Genomic DNA, 15,808 nt, shown 5'->3' with positions numbered 1-15,808 from the left:
ACTCATGACTGAAGTGACCCTGCTCTGTCTCTTCTCTGTGACAAAAGCTGGGGAACCAGAACTCATGGCTGAAGTGACCCTGCTCTGTCTCTTCTTTCTGTCAGAAAAGCCAGGGAATCAGCCCACAGTGGAAGCAACCCTGCTCTTTCTCTTCTCTCTGTGAGTAAAGTGTTGTTCCATCCGATGTTTGCGTGTAAGTCGTGCTTTTTTGGCGGCCCCCACCTTGGCTCGAAAGTATGGCACAGTGAGCAGCATTGACAGTGTGGCTACCTAGGTACCATGCTTTATGTCATGGAAGTCAAGAGAATGAAGGCTGAGCCTTGTAACAGAGTGACACTAATGACGGCTTAAACGAGACCGCCACTTAGCTTTTTAGAATAAACCCACCAAAGAGAACCAGATGCTCCTCTTTCAGATCTTTACTGACACCCCTTTTCTTGCTGTGTGACCTCAGTTCAGCCAAGACAGGCCCACAGTAAACCTGGGCACAGCCAATGTAGACATTTGAGCAACTCTCCTCATGTAACTACGGACTTGTTCCCTTGGTCTACTCACTAGATAAACTACCAAGGGGTTGGAAAGAGATGTCTAAAGAAAAAAACTTCTATATTTGGAACACTGGTGTTTGGTGAGTACAAGTTCAGAATCTTAGCTTTGCTAAATGAAGTAAGCCAGACTTCGGTTGGTTAACACCTACCTCCCTCATGATTCTCAAAGCAGTAAATTCCCAGCACAACACCTTTAAGAAAACGTTTTACTTCATCTGACTGTTTATATGTCAGTGCTATATACTTTCTTTTTGAAAACGCTAAAATTTACTTAAACTACAGAAAAACAGATGTGTGCTTTCTCGGGGGATGGGCTGGGGAGACACTTCTTTCCCCAACTTGATGTTTCCTTCCACATGGCATACTTGCCTGCAGAGGAGGTGGCAGTCCTACTGACTGGTAAGTTCTGGGCAAGACTGGGCATGGGCGCTAAGACCCATCTCTCCCTCTTCCATGGGCACCAGGGCACCCTCCCTCACCCTGGTTTTACAGGGGAAGGTTCTCATCGCACTGGCTGCACTGGATGGGAAACTTCAATTGAGAAGAGTTTAGAAGTACAAGGTTATGAAGTCCTTGCTGCCAAGCACCTCAGCCAGGCTGGTAGACAGCTCTAGCAGTAACAAAACTCACACTCTGATCTCTGACTGCCTGGATGCTTTGACTATCAACTGCTTCTGAACTCAGGCAAAGAAAACAGAAGTCTGTCTGTCAGCCCCTGAAGCCCCAGTATACGCTTTTAACTTACATCCATCTGATCCCACTGGAGATGGAACTGCTCAGCTATGAAAAACAATGGAACGCGTCCATCAATGAGTTGATAAAATCTGTATCACAATTCTGCCTCTTTTCTAATTACCTTGTAGTCTTGCCCAGATTTACTCTGTAGTGTGGAAGAAACGTTCAGGCAGACAGACTGGATTTTGCGAAACAGTCCTGGTTTAGACCCATGCTGAACTACTCCTTCTACCTTCAGGGCCAGCTGCTGGTTGTTCTGGACGGCGACGGGCTCTGCAGGGTTCCGGGGCGACGGTGACAGAGCAAGCTGGAAAAGCAACACTAACATAAACGCCAACAGCCAAGAGCAGGCTTCCTCCCGACAAACAGTCTGTGCGAATCACTGGCTACCGGGTAACGCACAGCACCAACGACGGGACTGTGTAGGGCCCAAGCTGACAGGTGTACCTGTAAAGTCAGGGTCCTTATCCCTAGTACCTCCTTTTAAATACGACTGTGCTTTCCACCCCAAACCTCCGCTTTGTGGGAACGCCACAGAGGTTAGAGAACAGCAAGGGCGCACTGTTCTCCCCATTTTTGTGGTGGAGCATTTCTTGGCACTGAAGTGCTTCCGCAGGGAAATGCACTATGTAAATTTTCATGCTCAGCTTCTGTGTCTTTGGTCTTAGGTAATCTTAAATAGAATAAATGTGAATAGGAAGAACTTAAAATTCCAGGGTTATTAACACAATCAAGTCACCACAGGATAAAAGTCAATTTCCACACATGAATCAAACGACATTTTTAACCTATCGTTTTTTCTTTAAAAACTATTAAAAATCCCAAATACCTCCTACTGCAACTATAGAAAGTCCAAGTCTTGCTAAATAAAAAGATAGGAGAAACTTGGGTTTTTTTAAAATAATGTTGTTCAGCCATTGAACTAGTCAACCCTAGAGACACCTTTAAGACTTCTTAGCTAGATCATCAATTTTCCTTATTATTCAGGTCATTCTGCAATCAAAAGCATTCAAATGGATGCAAAATGCACTGAACATGTTTACTGCCAGGGATAATCTAAGAAATAGCTCAGAAATGACAGTTTTCCCCTTTTCCCAACAATTCCATTCTTAGAACCAAAACAGCTTTTGAATTTTGAGTGGCTTAAATATTTAAAAATAATAGTTCTATATGCTGGCCAGCCCCTCAAACTTGTTACTCAAAGACAAAAGTTCTCTGGAGGTGACACTGGTGATTTGTGACTGGACCTGATTCATTCCAAGTTGGTTCTGAATAGGTTTATCAGCAATGGACTCAGCTCAAGATTCTTATAAGTACAATGATGAAAACCACACAATTTATTCCTGGAGTTAAGGGCAAGGGACGCAGCTCCAGTTACTTACTATCTCACTGCAGTTGGCACTGCCAGTTACAAAGGGAGAGGGCTTAACTCCCAAATCCTACTCCCTTCACCAAGACACTCGATAAGGGGAAAAGGCTTACAACTAGAAGTTATGTTGTATCAAAACCAGACGTAAGATACTGGAGTGGAGCTACGCCCCACTTAATCTTCAGAAGACAACTGAGTTTCTAACCTCGGTATTCTCCCCACCTTACCTTAATGCTGGTAGACTGCAATTTCTGGAAGAAGTATCTTTGAAATGAAAGGGGAACTTTCAGCAAGGCAATGATGGCATTGCAGAGGCATGCTGTATGCTGGGAAAAAAAGAAAACCAAATCAAAGGAAAATAAATTTTTAAATTTCACCAACAAATGGTATTTTCAGGAACACATCTGAAACTTTAAATGCTCACTTACCACTTAGATCATTACAAAAGTAGATCAATCGGGAAAACAGGCTTAACATCCAGGAACTGTGTACATCTGCCAGATCATTCATCTCAAGGAGCACAACTACAAAATTCTGCTTTATTTTGTAGAATATTCGATAAAAAGTAAATGACAGAAGAGAAGAGGATGCACATTCCTCAACAGGCAAATTTTGTATTTTTGCAGAGCTCAGAGCTACCACACAGATTCTGCAGTTATTTTAGGTACTGAAATACAGAGTAACTATCCTATGGTGAAAACCCATTGCCACTGAGTCCACTGCGACTCACAGCGACCCTACAGGACAGAGCAGAACTGCCCCACAGGGTTGCCAAGGCTGTCGTCTTTATGGAAGCAGACTACTACACCTTTTCTCCCAAGGAGCAGATGGCTGGTGGGTTCGAATCGCTGACTTTTTGGTCCATAGCCGAGTGCTTTAACCATGAGGCACCAGGGCTCCTATTCTAATTATTTTTGATACTGAATTATAGAGTAACTATCCTATGGCAGAGAATGATAAAGAATATGGTAAAAAGCCAGGAGTATACAGACATCCAAGGCCAGACACCAAGTCCCGTGGCACCTTAGCTCTGAGCTGCCTCATTCCTTCAGGCACCTCCAATAGGTCAAGTGCCTGTCTCTGTGGCCACGGGTCACCAGTCAATAAGCAATGGTGGGAACTTATGGAATTCAGGGTAAGGATGACTGTATAGTCCAATCCTATGCAATTCTGAAATCTGTCTAAAATATCTTATTTCTAAAATCTATTTCACAAATTTACTGAGTTTTGAAAATCCAGCATGACTGCAGAACAGAAACACTACAGTGAATCCTTTGAGTCTTAGTAGTGAAAGGGGTCACAGAATCTGAATTTAGGGGTTCAGAGATATCTTAAAGATCACCCAGTCTACTCCTCAATTTTGCTGATGACACAGGTCACACAGACAGGTAATAGAATGAGCTAGCACTAGAACGTGCCTGACTTCAGTGACTTTGTCTGTTTCACCAGTGATTTACAAACCACAGAAAAAGAATAAAAGCATCCTCAGAACACTCCTGAGTGACCAGACCATTCCCATGCTTGGTCCCCTCTAAGTGGCCCCTCCAGGCACCACAGGCTGAAGACCGCTGCCCTACAGTATGCTGTCTGTCCGACGAAGGTCCTGCTTCCAAGCAGGAGGCTACCTCGTTGTCCATCCTGTAAATATGTTTAAAAAGTTGGACATTAAGGACAAAAGCCCGAAGAATCTATTCCTTATTGGCTTCAGGCAGTTGGGCACTTCGTGTCCAGTGTCAGATCACTACTCGAGACACCACAGTACAGACACTGGTTCTGCTTCTTCAGGTTTAACAGCTAAAGCAGCACTAGGATCTGGCAACAGGAATCCGGTAAGCATCTGCAGGAGCATCCTACCAGTGGTGAAACCTCTGGTGCCACCACAATGCTGAAGGAGAAACATCCTTAAAGGGGGCACTTAAAGGACCACAAATGACCTCAGACTGCTTCCTAGCAGAAAGTCACGCTTCCACCTTGGAAAAGAATGGAAGCAGATTCTCCAGCTTCCCGTCTGGAATGCAAAGACTGCCTCTAAGGTCACTAGCGCATTGGGCACACGGCCACAGGTTCGCTAGTTAGCAGATTACTGTTACAAAGTAAGTCTGGGGATGGGAAATTACAGCCCACTGATGAGTAAATCAGCAGAACCAGCTCATCACAAAGACTCTTAATGGTCAAATCTAATAGACACTGTTATGTATTGACTTGTGTTCCCCTAAAATGTGTTGAAATACTAACCCCTATACCTGTGGATGTAATCCCATTTGGCAACAGGGTTTTCTTTATTATGATAATGGGTCTGTCTTAAGCCAATCATCTCTGAGATATAAAAGGAGCAGATTAGACACAGAAGCAAGGAAGCACAGGTGGGGGAAGACAGAGGCAAAGAAGGTCGTCAAGGGACTGAGGAACAGAAGCTGAAAAGAGACAAGGACCTTCCCCAAGAGCCGACAGAGAGAGAAAGCCTTCCCCTAGAGCCGGTGCCCTGAATTTGGACTTCTAGCCTCCTAAACTTTGAGAAAATAAATTTCTGTTTGTTAAAGCCGCTCACTTGTGGTATTTCTGTTACAGCAGCACTAGACAACCAAGACAGACACTGTTCAGTCTTTGTATTTTTTGACATTTCTGTGGTACCTGATAATGGTAACCACTCTTCTTCCATAAAATACCACTTTAAGGTCCGTGCCTTCACTTCTTTTCTCATTTTTCCCTTCTCTGTCTTCTTTCCTAAGATCCTTTCCTTTCGTTCGCTGCTTAAATGTTGATGTTCCCTTTAGCAACCTTCTCTTCTCAACCTGTATGTTTTCACGGCAATTTTCTCTACTCCTATGATTTGAGAACCTCTATGCTCATGGCGACCTCACATGTATCCCAGCCCATCTCTTTCTTCTGGCTCCAGGACTATTACCCGGTTTTCCACAAGTGAGCTTCATCAGGCCATGTGTTTAAAAGTGAAAGCTTCTTCTCCCACCATCCCTCTATATTCTCTGCATCAGGAAAGGATCAACCAATTGTATACACACAGTCACTCAAGCTGTGAGCCTGGAAGTTACGTCTCCACGTCCTCACATCTGATTAAAAAAAACCAACCCTTGACGTTGTACCCCTAAGTATCTTTCAAATGTATCTGCTCTTCTCTTTCCTGCTTTCATTATTTATTAACTTAGCCTTTATCTTGGATTCCTGCAAAAGCTTGTAGCCACTTCTCATTCCTCTAATTTCACGCCCCTTAAGCCATTACATGTTCTGCTTCCACATAACTTACTAAAATTCTATCTCAACTACCTCCTTCCTCAACCCATTTAAAATCTCTAGGAAGTTCCCCAGTGCCTATAGGATAAAGTCCAACCTCCTGAATAAAGTGCACAAAGCCTTTTGTCCCCTGGCCTCCGCCGACCTCTCTAGTCTCATCTCTCCAGTCCTTAGCCTCTACTTAAAGCTGTGGCAATAACAGTTCCCAGAAGACACCCAAGTATTTTATGTGTCTGCTTTTGAACATGTTCTTCTCTGCCTGCAATTCCCTACCCCTCCTTGTCTGCCTGGAAAACTCATTCAGACAGCGTCTCTCTGAGCTGCACCCCCAACCCATTTCCCTCTCGTCGGACACGAGTCACTCACGTCCTCTCTGTGCTCTACCTTCACATGCTGCAGAGCTGTTACTGCACACTGACTGTACTGTTTGTTTACCGAATCTTTCTTTCTTTCTTATCGGACTACGGACAACCTGAAGGAAGACCCTGTCTTTGTCATTTTTCATCCCTAGGATCTAATAAGCACGTTTTGAACTGAATTTGGGGCTCAGAAGGTATCAAATCTAATACAACTTGGGAAGGGAGAAAAGAGTAGTTAACCTTTATTAACCACTCCTATGTACCAGGCACTGTGCTGGGCAACATGCATTATTTCATCTAAACTTCACGGTAACCCGATGTGGTGGGTTATTATTTTCATTTCATAGAAAAGAATGTTAGTTATCTGTCTAAAGTCACAGAGCTGCTGAGTGGCAAAGCTAGAATCTAAACCTAGTTCTGAATGGCTCTAAGGCTCTGTGGGGTATACAGTTAACTTTACCCAAAGAATCTGATCTTTGTCCCTGATTCCTGGGAGGTAAAATCTAACCCCCTGAAAATTCCCCAGTGATTGGAATCTTTGTTATTCATGGGAGGGGCTCCAGATCACACCTGACAGGTTATCCTAATGTGGTGACTCTTGGGTGAGTGCTGGCCAAGCCAGGAAGACCCACCACATTCTATCAGTCTGACCAGGAAAGGAAGAGGGGCTACACATGAGTTCAGCCACGTGGGCAATGATTCAATAAAAGCTTTGGACGCTGAAGCTGGGGTGAGCTTCCTGGTTCGTGAAAGACATCGACCCTCAGGAGGGAGGGGCATTCCCGGGGACATGGAAGCTGCACACTGGGGACCCTTCCAGACCTTGCCTTATGCGTCACTTCATTTGTATTCTTTTTGCCATCATAAAACTGTAATTATAACTAAGTGTTTTCCTGAGTTCTGGGAGCTGTTACAGCGAATTACGGAACCTAAGGGGGAAGTGGGAACCCCCAAATTTGTAGCCAGCAGGTCAGAAGTGAGGTGTTATGGGGACCCCCAACACAGGCTGGCACCTGAAGTCTTGGGCAGACTGGGCAGTCTGGAGTACTGTACCCTTTATCTTGCGCTCTGACCTGACCCTGGGTGACCAGGGTCAGAAGAACTGCGTTGCAGTTGTGTCAGGAAAGGTCTTTCGAGCGTGTATTGAGAAGACACACACACACACACGAAAACCCCACAGGCTCTTTACTCCAGACTCTCTCTCCTCTTGGGTGGAAATGCCCCTTGTCTCCATTACAGTCAATGGACTCAACTCCATCAAACTGCACTTCCTGTTTGGCATCTATTAAATCTCTTACAGTGGAGCTTAGAGGGACATGAAAATAAGTTAATCACCCTTCCACACAGATGTATGTATTTCCTTCAGACAGAGTCTTTACAAAATCTCCCTCAGCAATCAATCTCAGTATCCAACAGCTGCCTGCGTCAACTGAATTCAACAGTATGTACTGATGATCTTATGTGAAAACAGTATGTCAAGGAAAACGTCCTTCAAATCCAGTATAATTGTTTAACAACAGCACATCCCACCAATTTCTTCTGAAAAAACCTGAAAAACGGTGAGAGAGCACAGAATGAGACAAGCAGGAGCCAGGAGACAGCGACATGGGATCTGCATCTGATGTGTGGGCAAGGAAGAGAAACTCTCCAAGGTGCGAGGTTCACAGAAGACTGGGGGATGGCCAGACAGGGAGGACGAGATCTGACTGAGAGCAAGTCAGTCTGCACTGTAACGAGGAAGTCAGGGGAAAAGATCTAATAACGAGGGAGTGCTCAACCCTGTCAAAAGAAGAAGAGGTTCAGCAGGCGAAAAGTGGAGACAGTGTGATAAAGACAATGAAGTCATAACCCGGCAGGAGCTGACTTAGCGCCAGTCAGACAAGCCCACTTCTTTTGTCCCAACTGGCCAGTGGTTCTCAACCCTGGCAGCGCGACAGAACCACCTGGGAGCTTTTAACCCAGAGATTCAGAGTTAACTGGTCTGGGGTGGGACCTGGATATTAATGAATTGTTTAAACGGGTCCCAAGGTAGTTCCTATGTACAGCCAGGGCTGAAAACCATCCTAACATCAGTTAAACTGTTAAAAAAGAGGTTTTACCTGCATTCTGGCAGAACGGATTTTACATGTTAACGTGACTATGGAGCAAGCAGAGATGTGGTAAGTGTTCCGCACAGACTGCGTCATTTAGCCGTCAACCATGCAGTGAGGTGGTACTATGCTAGCCCTGTTCTGGAGATGAAGAAACAGGTGCAAGGAGGCTCACTCGCTGGAGTCACACAGTCAGTGAAGCCAGAGACGGATAAAAACCCACTCTCGCCCAGTCAAAACTCAATAAAACGAATGCCACTTGCCATATAAGAAACAGGGGTGTATTTTCGATTGAGTGATTCCACTTCCTCCAACACACGACTATATACAGACATCATTCTTCTCTCATATTCACTGTCTGCACGGGCGGCTCCAGCAGATCCATATTCCTGGACACTGAAGTCAGAATCAGTATCAGTTAATCAACCAAAACAGTAACTATTTTAATGCCTAAATGTGTCAGGCACCTTCCACACATTCTCATTTAATCTTTAAAATAATGAAGTAGGCACTGTTATTTCCATTTTACAGATGAGGAAACTGAGACTTAGACAGGTTAGGTAATTTGCCTATAGTCACATAACTTGTAAGTGGCAAGCTGGAATTCAAACTCAGATCTGACTCCAAATTATGTGTTAATCACTTTGGTTGTAAGGTGGTATGAAAATGTTTCTAAGATCTTGTCCCTGCCATGCAGTGAGAGAGACCTAAGACATTTGAAAAGATAGCGATCAATAAAGTGCTAGATAACTAATAGACCAGTTGCTGTTGAGTTGATTCTGACTCATGGTGACACTAAGTGTGTCAGAGCAGAACTGTGCTCCACAGGGTTTTCAATGGCTGATTTTTCACAAGCAGATCATCAGGCCTTTCTTCTGAGGTGCTACTGGGTGGACTTGATTGAACCTCCAACCTCTTGGTTAGCAGTCAAGTGTGCTGAACCTATTTGATTGTTTTTACAGATTTAATTTTTCTTACTATATTACTGTTTACCTTTAAATCTTTGAAAATATTTGTAATAGTTGTTTTAAAGTCCTAGTCTGTTAATTCCATTACCTCTGTCGTTCTGGAGTCTGTGTTCTAACTGCCTAAATTCTTCATGGTTATCTGTCACATATTCCTGCTCCTTCACATTTCTAGTAATTTATGACTGCATGCTACACTTGTGATTCGTACACTATTGAGTTTCTGGTTTTAACTGTCTTTAAAGAATGTTAAACTTTGTTTTGGTAGACAGTCAAGTTACTTGTACATCAGCCTGATTCTTTCAAGGCTTATCTGAACTTTCTTAGAACAGATCTAGTGTAGTCTTATCTTTAGGGCTAACTTAGCCCTACTGCTAACACATTATGATCGTTTTGTTGTCTTTTCTAAATGTCCTGGGTATTTAATAAGGTCTCTGTCTGGCTGGAACTCAAACACCTCTCAGTTCTGCATGAGCTCTGGGAATTGCTCAGCTTATAGCTTCCTGGTAATTATTCTTTCCCTACCAGCCATGTTTTGCCCATCCTTGTAGGGTTTCACCTTACATATGTGCAGCTCAGTATTCAGCTCGTGACTCACAGCCCATGCAGATTTCTGGAGCTCTTTCTCTGAGAAGCTTCCTTCTCTCTTGTACTCTGCCCTGCAATGTCCAGCTTCCTTAGTTCTCTGAACGCTGATCTCTGTCTCTTCAACCAAGCAAGACCATGGTGCTGCTTGGGTTCCTCATCCCTGAGTGTCAGTCTAAAAAGTGCCTCTAGGCAGAAGGTGAGGACTATTATAAGGCTTACCTCATTTATGTGTCTCTTCTCAGAGACACTTTCCTGAGCTGCCTATTGTACAATGTCTGAAATCTGTTCATTCATAAGTTTTATGCTGTTTTCTAGTTGTTTATAGAAGGAGGGAAAGTCTAGACGCTCCCTCATGGCCAGGAGCCATTCCCTTGCTTTTTTAAACAGTAGAAATAAAGGTGAAGTACAAAGGAACGGTGACAGAGTGAATAAGTCAAAAGAGAAAAACAGAACGGACAAGCATCTCAAAATACATTTTCTTGATAATCCTGAAAAGGTAGTATGAGATCAATAATAACATTCACAACTATCAACATCTACCCTATCCTATCCCACATTTCTTGAAGGTACTGGCTCAGGCAATACGTTAGCTGCTGGAGTACAAAGTTGAATACGATAATGTCCCCTCTCCCAAAAAGCCTTCTAGGCTATGACAGGGTGAGACCAATTTGTAAAAACCACAGTGATATAGTCAATGTGGCTACACCTCCAGAAAATAACTCTGGCCATGCCTCAACCTCCTGAGGTTCTTCTTAGCAGTAGGTCCTTCTCTATTTGGAAGGCACAGAAAAATGCAATACCAAGAACCTAAGTTTTACAAGGCACCCTCTCCTTGCAGCCATGCACTGTTAAGAACAAGAGACTCAAAGCATTCTCGTTCAAGGTAACAACTTTCTTGACTGATTTTTTGTTACAATGAAGGAAGAGCTAGGGGAATGGGTGTGGGAGGATGGATGGGGGTAGAGAAAAATGGAAAAAGGTGGTAGGAGGAGAGAGGGTAAGAAAGACAGGGAGCGTACGTATGAGCTGGCTAGATAACCCCCCCACCACATCCCGACTGACGACACACCTCTCCAGTAAAAACTCAGTCAGCACAAATATCAACATCTACTCTGTCAATCACAGTACAATGGGACTTGCATGCTGAGAAGGTAAAGTGAGTACGACATGATCAGAGACGGCGTAAGCCTGTTAGTGTGAATTACGGGAAAGACAAAGGCGTGAGGGTCTAAGAACATTATGAAATTTAAAAAGGAGAAAGTTTCATTTAAAAAAAAAAAGAAAAGAACAATGCAGTCTGAGGGGAAGATGAACGTAGATTGGGAGTAGAAACAAGAGATAAAAATCAGTGAAAATTAGAATGTGATTAAAATACTAAAATAGATCAGATAAGTGAGGGGATTAAAAAAAAAGGCACGTGACCTAGTCTGATTGTAGCTAGCACTTTATTACCCTGAAAAGAGATGGCACATCAGTGCTTCAGGGGACAGAAATCTAAACTGCTTTGTTCACTGCATGCTCCTCTGAGGAAGCTCATCTTGGAATCACAGGCCTTACTGGATCAAAATTACAAACAGTTCAAAATGCATATTCCAAAACAGAATACCATGATGGGAAAAACAATGGATTATTCATTAATATTTTGAATAATTAACTAGTTAACAAGGGAGGGAAGAAGAATTTTAATAAAAGGAAGAACAGAAATATCTTTTTGTTTGAGAAGTCAAAGAATAAAAATTTCAAGTTAAAGTTTAATTGTAAAAAAAAAAAAAAAAAAAAAAAAAACAAGCTTAACTATATTATTCACTTGATTTTTCATGCCAAAGTTTAGTTACATGAAAAAAGTGTTCCAACAGCACGAACGATCCCCTCCCCCTTACTTTTCCAAGTCCATGTTTTGAAGAGAGAAGGCAGGAGGTTGAGTACACAAGGGAGGCAGAGACACTAAGTTCTGTCACTAGCTTTGTGACCCTGGGCAAAAGCCCGAGTCCTTCCTCTTTGTTTCACCTCCTGTAATACCCCTTCAAACGCATCCCTATGACAATCACGTAAGACATCGTATTTCAAAGTGTTCTGCAGTACATACTATTACTAGAATTACCTTGCTGATTCTGGATCCAAAATCAGGGCTTCTATTGCATGAGATATCAGTAAACAGCTCTGCTGCTGTCTGGATTAATGTTCAGGTTATCCATGAAAACAGAGAAATCTACTATCGATTTTACACTATCTGAATATTAAATGAGAGTCAAGATGAGGGCGGTATTTTCATTAGGGCAGCCATGCATTGACTCCAATGGTCTGAAGCCCTGTTTTCCTTTAGGGACAATATGTGGCCTATGACAGCGGCTCTAACCATTCCAGGATGGGTCCTTCAGAGGCTGCCTCATGTGGGAAGGGGGAACCAGGCAACAGGTTCCAGGCTCCTTTGATTTAATCACATCAACTTCGTTTTCATCTGTTTTAGATACAGCGGATTCTTCGTAAGAGTTTGAAACAAACAAACAGGTTTCACTGACAAAAGTGGAAAAAAAAAAAAAATTCAACGATCTACATAGCATGCTTTTACCTCAGAGGTTTCTAAGCTGGACTCAACGGGTGTGTCTGCCCCTCTGAAATTGTGTACAAATTTTTTGGGCGTGTGTGCACATATATATACATTCTGTCCACAGCCCTCATTAGGTTTTCAATCAGTAAGCCAAAATGCCAAAAACTACTGCATTGATTTACAGATCTTACAACTTCAAAAATCGTTTTATCTCTTGCCTCCTTTCAAAAAGGTTTTGAGGCTGCTAGTAAGCAAACATGGAGAATTTAAAGAGTGCTTAAGGAACAAAAGTGAAGACTACAATCACTGAAAGGATCATTAACAAAGGTGATGGGACTTAGGGTTGGTAGTCATGGAAGAGGTGAAAACAGGAACGGTCCACTGGTGGGAAATGCACCGTCACGTGCGCACAAGTCAGCCCCTCGGAAGGACCTGGGCCCTGGACGCCCTTCCCAGAGGTGGACAGAGGCAACACTGAGTCACCACTCTCTGTTAAAGCCTGGCGGAAGTTAAGAAAGTAAAATTACATTGCTCATACTAGACTTTAAGGGGGAAATTATGAATTATAATAAAGCTGTAAGCTTATGGAATATTTTGCAGTTAAGCATATCAGAAGTGTTTACATTTCAAAGAATACTTCCTAAGAACAGAAAATACTGGGGCAAGCTTAGGATACAGTTCCACATTTCTCAAAGTTGCTGAGTCAGCATCAAAAGATGCCTGATAAAGATCCCCATATCGGGATGCGAGGCTTCGGAATTCTTCCATGGACTGTTTCATCTATAAAGGGAGAAAATTTATCAATTATGGCAAACAAATATGCTATCATTATTGTGTAAATAACAAAAAAAAAATCAAATCATTAAAAAAACACATCCTCAAACAATAAAAATCCAAATAGTATTCAAATTTTCATTGTCATTTCATTTTATTAAATCCACAAAGATGAAAATGAAACTATAAATGTTCACAAAATTATAGTAATCTATACATAATACACAGAAAAAGAAAACATGCATTTTTAGCTTCTTCAAGTTCCACTAAAATCATAGTTACAAACATTTCTTAAAAATATCCTTTCTCTTTATATAAACGCGGTATCTAGTGAGACCTCGTCAATCACTTTGTTGTCCTCTCTAACAAACAACACATGAGCCTATTTCTGACAAGACCCCGAACCAAAACCAATCCCAGTGCTGTCGAGTGCATTCCCACTCACAACGATCCTACAGGACGGAGCAAAACCGCCTCACAGGGTTTCCAAGGCTGCAAATCTTTACAGAAGCAGGCTGCCACATCTTTCTCCCATGGAGTGGCTGGTGGGTTCAAACCATTATGAGTTAACAAGTAGTATTTGATACTCAGTCTCTGAAAGTCAAACCACTGATTTTAACTTTCAGAATTTCTCGTCTTACAACTAACCTCAAAACCTCTGAAGTGTAAATAAAAGCTGCACTGAACAGAAAAGCAAGACATTACCTGATTGGAGATGCGCCCACATCTCTGAAGGTCATTTCCTAAGGTCATAGCAATTGTTGTGGCGATTGCAGGGGGGGGGCTTGTCTTCAGGCTGTTGCAAGTACAGATCAGTTGAGAGAAGGCCTGCAGAAGGTCAATTCTGAGTTTTACAAATTCACACTGAAAACTTAAAGGATTCAGTGGTGTACTGGCAGCCTGGGGGAAAAATGATTTAAGACAAAGTGAACTGAACAGCAAGATGGTACCGTGTCAAGTATTTTATCACAATTTGGTGAAAAGAGCAATAGTTTTAATACTGATGGATAAACACTTACATAATATGGCAAATTATGTAATGTTACAAAGAAAAACTTATTGTTATTAGCATCAGTCCTATAAAGCTGTATGTTCCAACAACATTCAAAGGTTTCTTACTTGCTACATTCACAACAGATCCCACTGCACATGGGTTGGCTAGACCATCATCAGTAAGCTATCAGTGAGAGACGGATGCTGTAAGGGTATTACCATCCCTGCCAAATCCCTTTATCACTTTCCTAACCTAAAATTCCCATCACTTGAATCATTAACAGAATTTTTAACAAGTTGGGGGGTGGGGTAGATAAGGGCAAAAAAAAAAAACAAAAAAAACAAACAAGTTTCTAGATAATCATTGTTAAAAAAAAAATACACTGCTTCAAAGCTGCTTTCTTCTACTGTTAGCTCAGATTAATTTTAAGAGAGTTTCTGAGTTGGCACTTCAGGAAGTGCACAGAGGCCACCAAGGATGAACAGGTTATATTCAGTGAGGACGGAAGGATGTCAGGGCTGAGTCTTAGACAGCAAGAGTAGCATTATCAGGGAGAGGGGGCAGAGAATGTAAGTCAAGCCAGTGTCGGCAGAGACTAAGGCAACCCTTAAAACCAGCAATTATCCGGGCAGAGAACCTGGCACTTCCTCCAACAAAGGGCACACACTACAAATACCCAGCTAAGACCAGCTCCTGGCGAAAAACCTAGGCGTGACTTTTTAGGCCTGATCAGAGGCAACTACAAAGGCTTCACCTGGAAGGTCTTGGCTTCCGCCCCTTACTGGACCTGGCACACTGCCAGTACATTACGGTCTCTAAAGAGTCATTCAAGGATCCAGCCCTCCATATGGCGTATCCATCAGTCACGCACTGTGCTACAGACATGCAGCTCACTCCAACACGGACGATGGGCACAGCAAAAATTTTGTCACTTTGCTTCTCTGTCTACTGGGGTCCCTGAAAAGTCAGAGGATGGACTGTGCAAGGGGGCAGTCCGAGTGAGCCACCTTTCCGTGACCCATGAATGAACCTCATGCTCAGGAACAGATGTGCTGAACTGGCTTGTTGGCTGAGATGAGAGTATGGGCTGACTCCCTTTTCTGGGGCATCCTGACCCGAAACACATCCCACAGCAGCTGGTGGCCTGTCAGGACATCCCTCCCCTCTTGCCCTGAGCACGTGTCAACATTCCCAGGGATGCTTAGCTGAGTGCGTCATGCTGGCTGCAGGGAGAGACCTGCTGGCCACGGGCGACCGATGTCCACCACGGAAGCTGACCTCGCTCCGTCTCTTTATGTAAGTAAAGCGTCATTCCATCCAAGGCTGGTGTGTGAATCACGTCTTTTTTTTTTTTTATTGTACTTCAGGTGAAGGCTTACAGAACAAATAGTTTCTCATGAAACAGAAGTACACATGTTGTCTTATGACATTGGTGAACAACCCCACAACATATCAACCCTCTAACTTCTCAACCTTCTTTTTTTTTTTTTGGTGAAAATACACATAGCCAAAGATACACCATCTCAAAAATTTCTACATGCACAGTTCAGTGACATTAACTACGCTCTTCAAATTGTGCTGTTATTCTC

General features: G+C 42.9%; 1 protein-coding gene across 1 annotated transcript in view; it reads right to left on the bottom strand.

Moving 5' to 3' along the window:
- The window catches only part of INTS7 (integrator complex subunit 7), a 107,669-nt gene that overhangs the window by 9,491 nt on the left and 82,370 nt on the right, over nucleotides 1-15,808 (bottom strand). Inside the window, exons 14-19 of the mRNA XM_004387538.3 lie at nucleotides 13,931-14,125; nucleotides 13,128-13,231; nucleotides 12,005-12,073; nucleotides 8,614-8,746; nucleotides 2,880-2,978; nucleotides 1,405-1,590 (exon numbers count right to left, since the gene is read on the bottom strand). Of these exons, the coding sequence (XP_004387595.1) occupies nucleotides 1,405-1,590; nucleotides 2,880-2,978; nucleotides 8,614-8,746; nucleotides 12,005-12,073; nucleotides 13,128-13,231; nucleotides 13,931-14,125 (786 nt within the window). The remainder of the gene's footprint in view (nucleotides 1-1,404; nucleotides 1,591-2,879; nucleotides 2,979-8,613; nucleotides 8,747-12,004; nucleotides 12,074-13,127; nucleotides 13,232-13,930; nucleotides 14,126-15,808) is intronic.

Source organism: Trichechus manatus, unplaced genomic scaffold, assembly GCF_000243295.1.
Source record: "Trichechus manatus latirostris isolate Lorelei unplaced genomic scaffold, TriManLat1.0 scaffold00187, whole genome shotgun sequence".
NCBI classification, from domain to species: Eukaryota; Metazoa; Chordata; class Mammalia; order Sirenia; family Trichechidae; genus Trichechus; species Trichechus manatus.
This window is presented reverse-complemented; position numbering and strand designations above follow the sequence as displayed.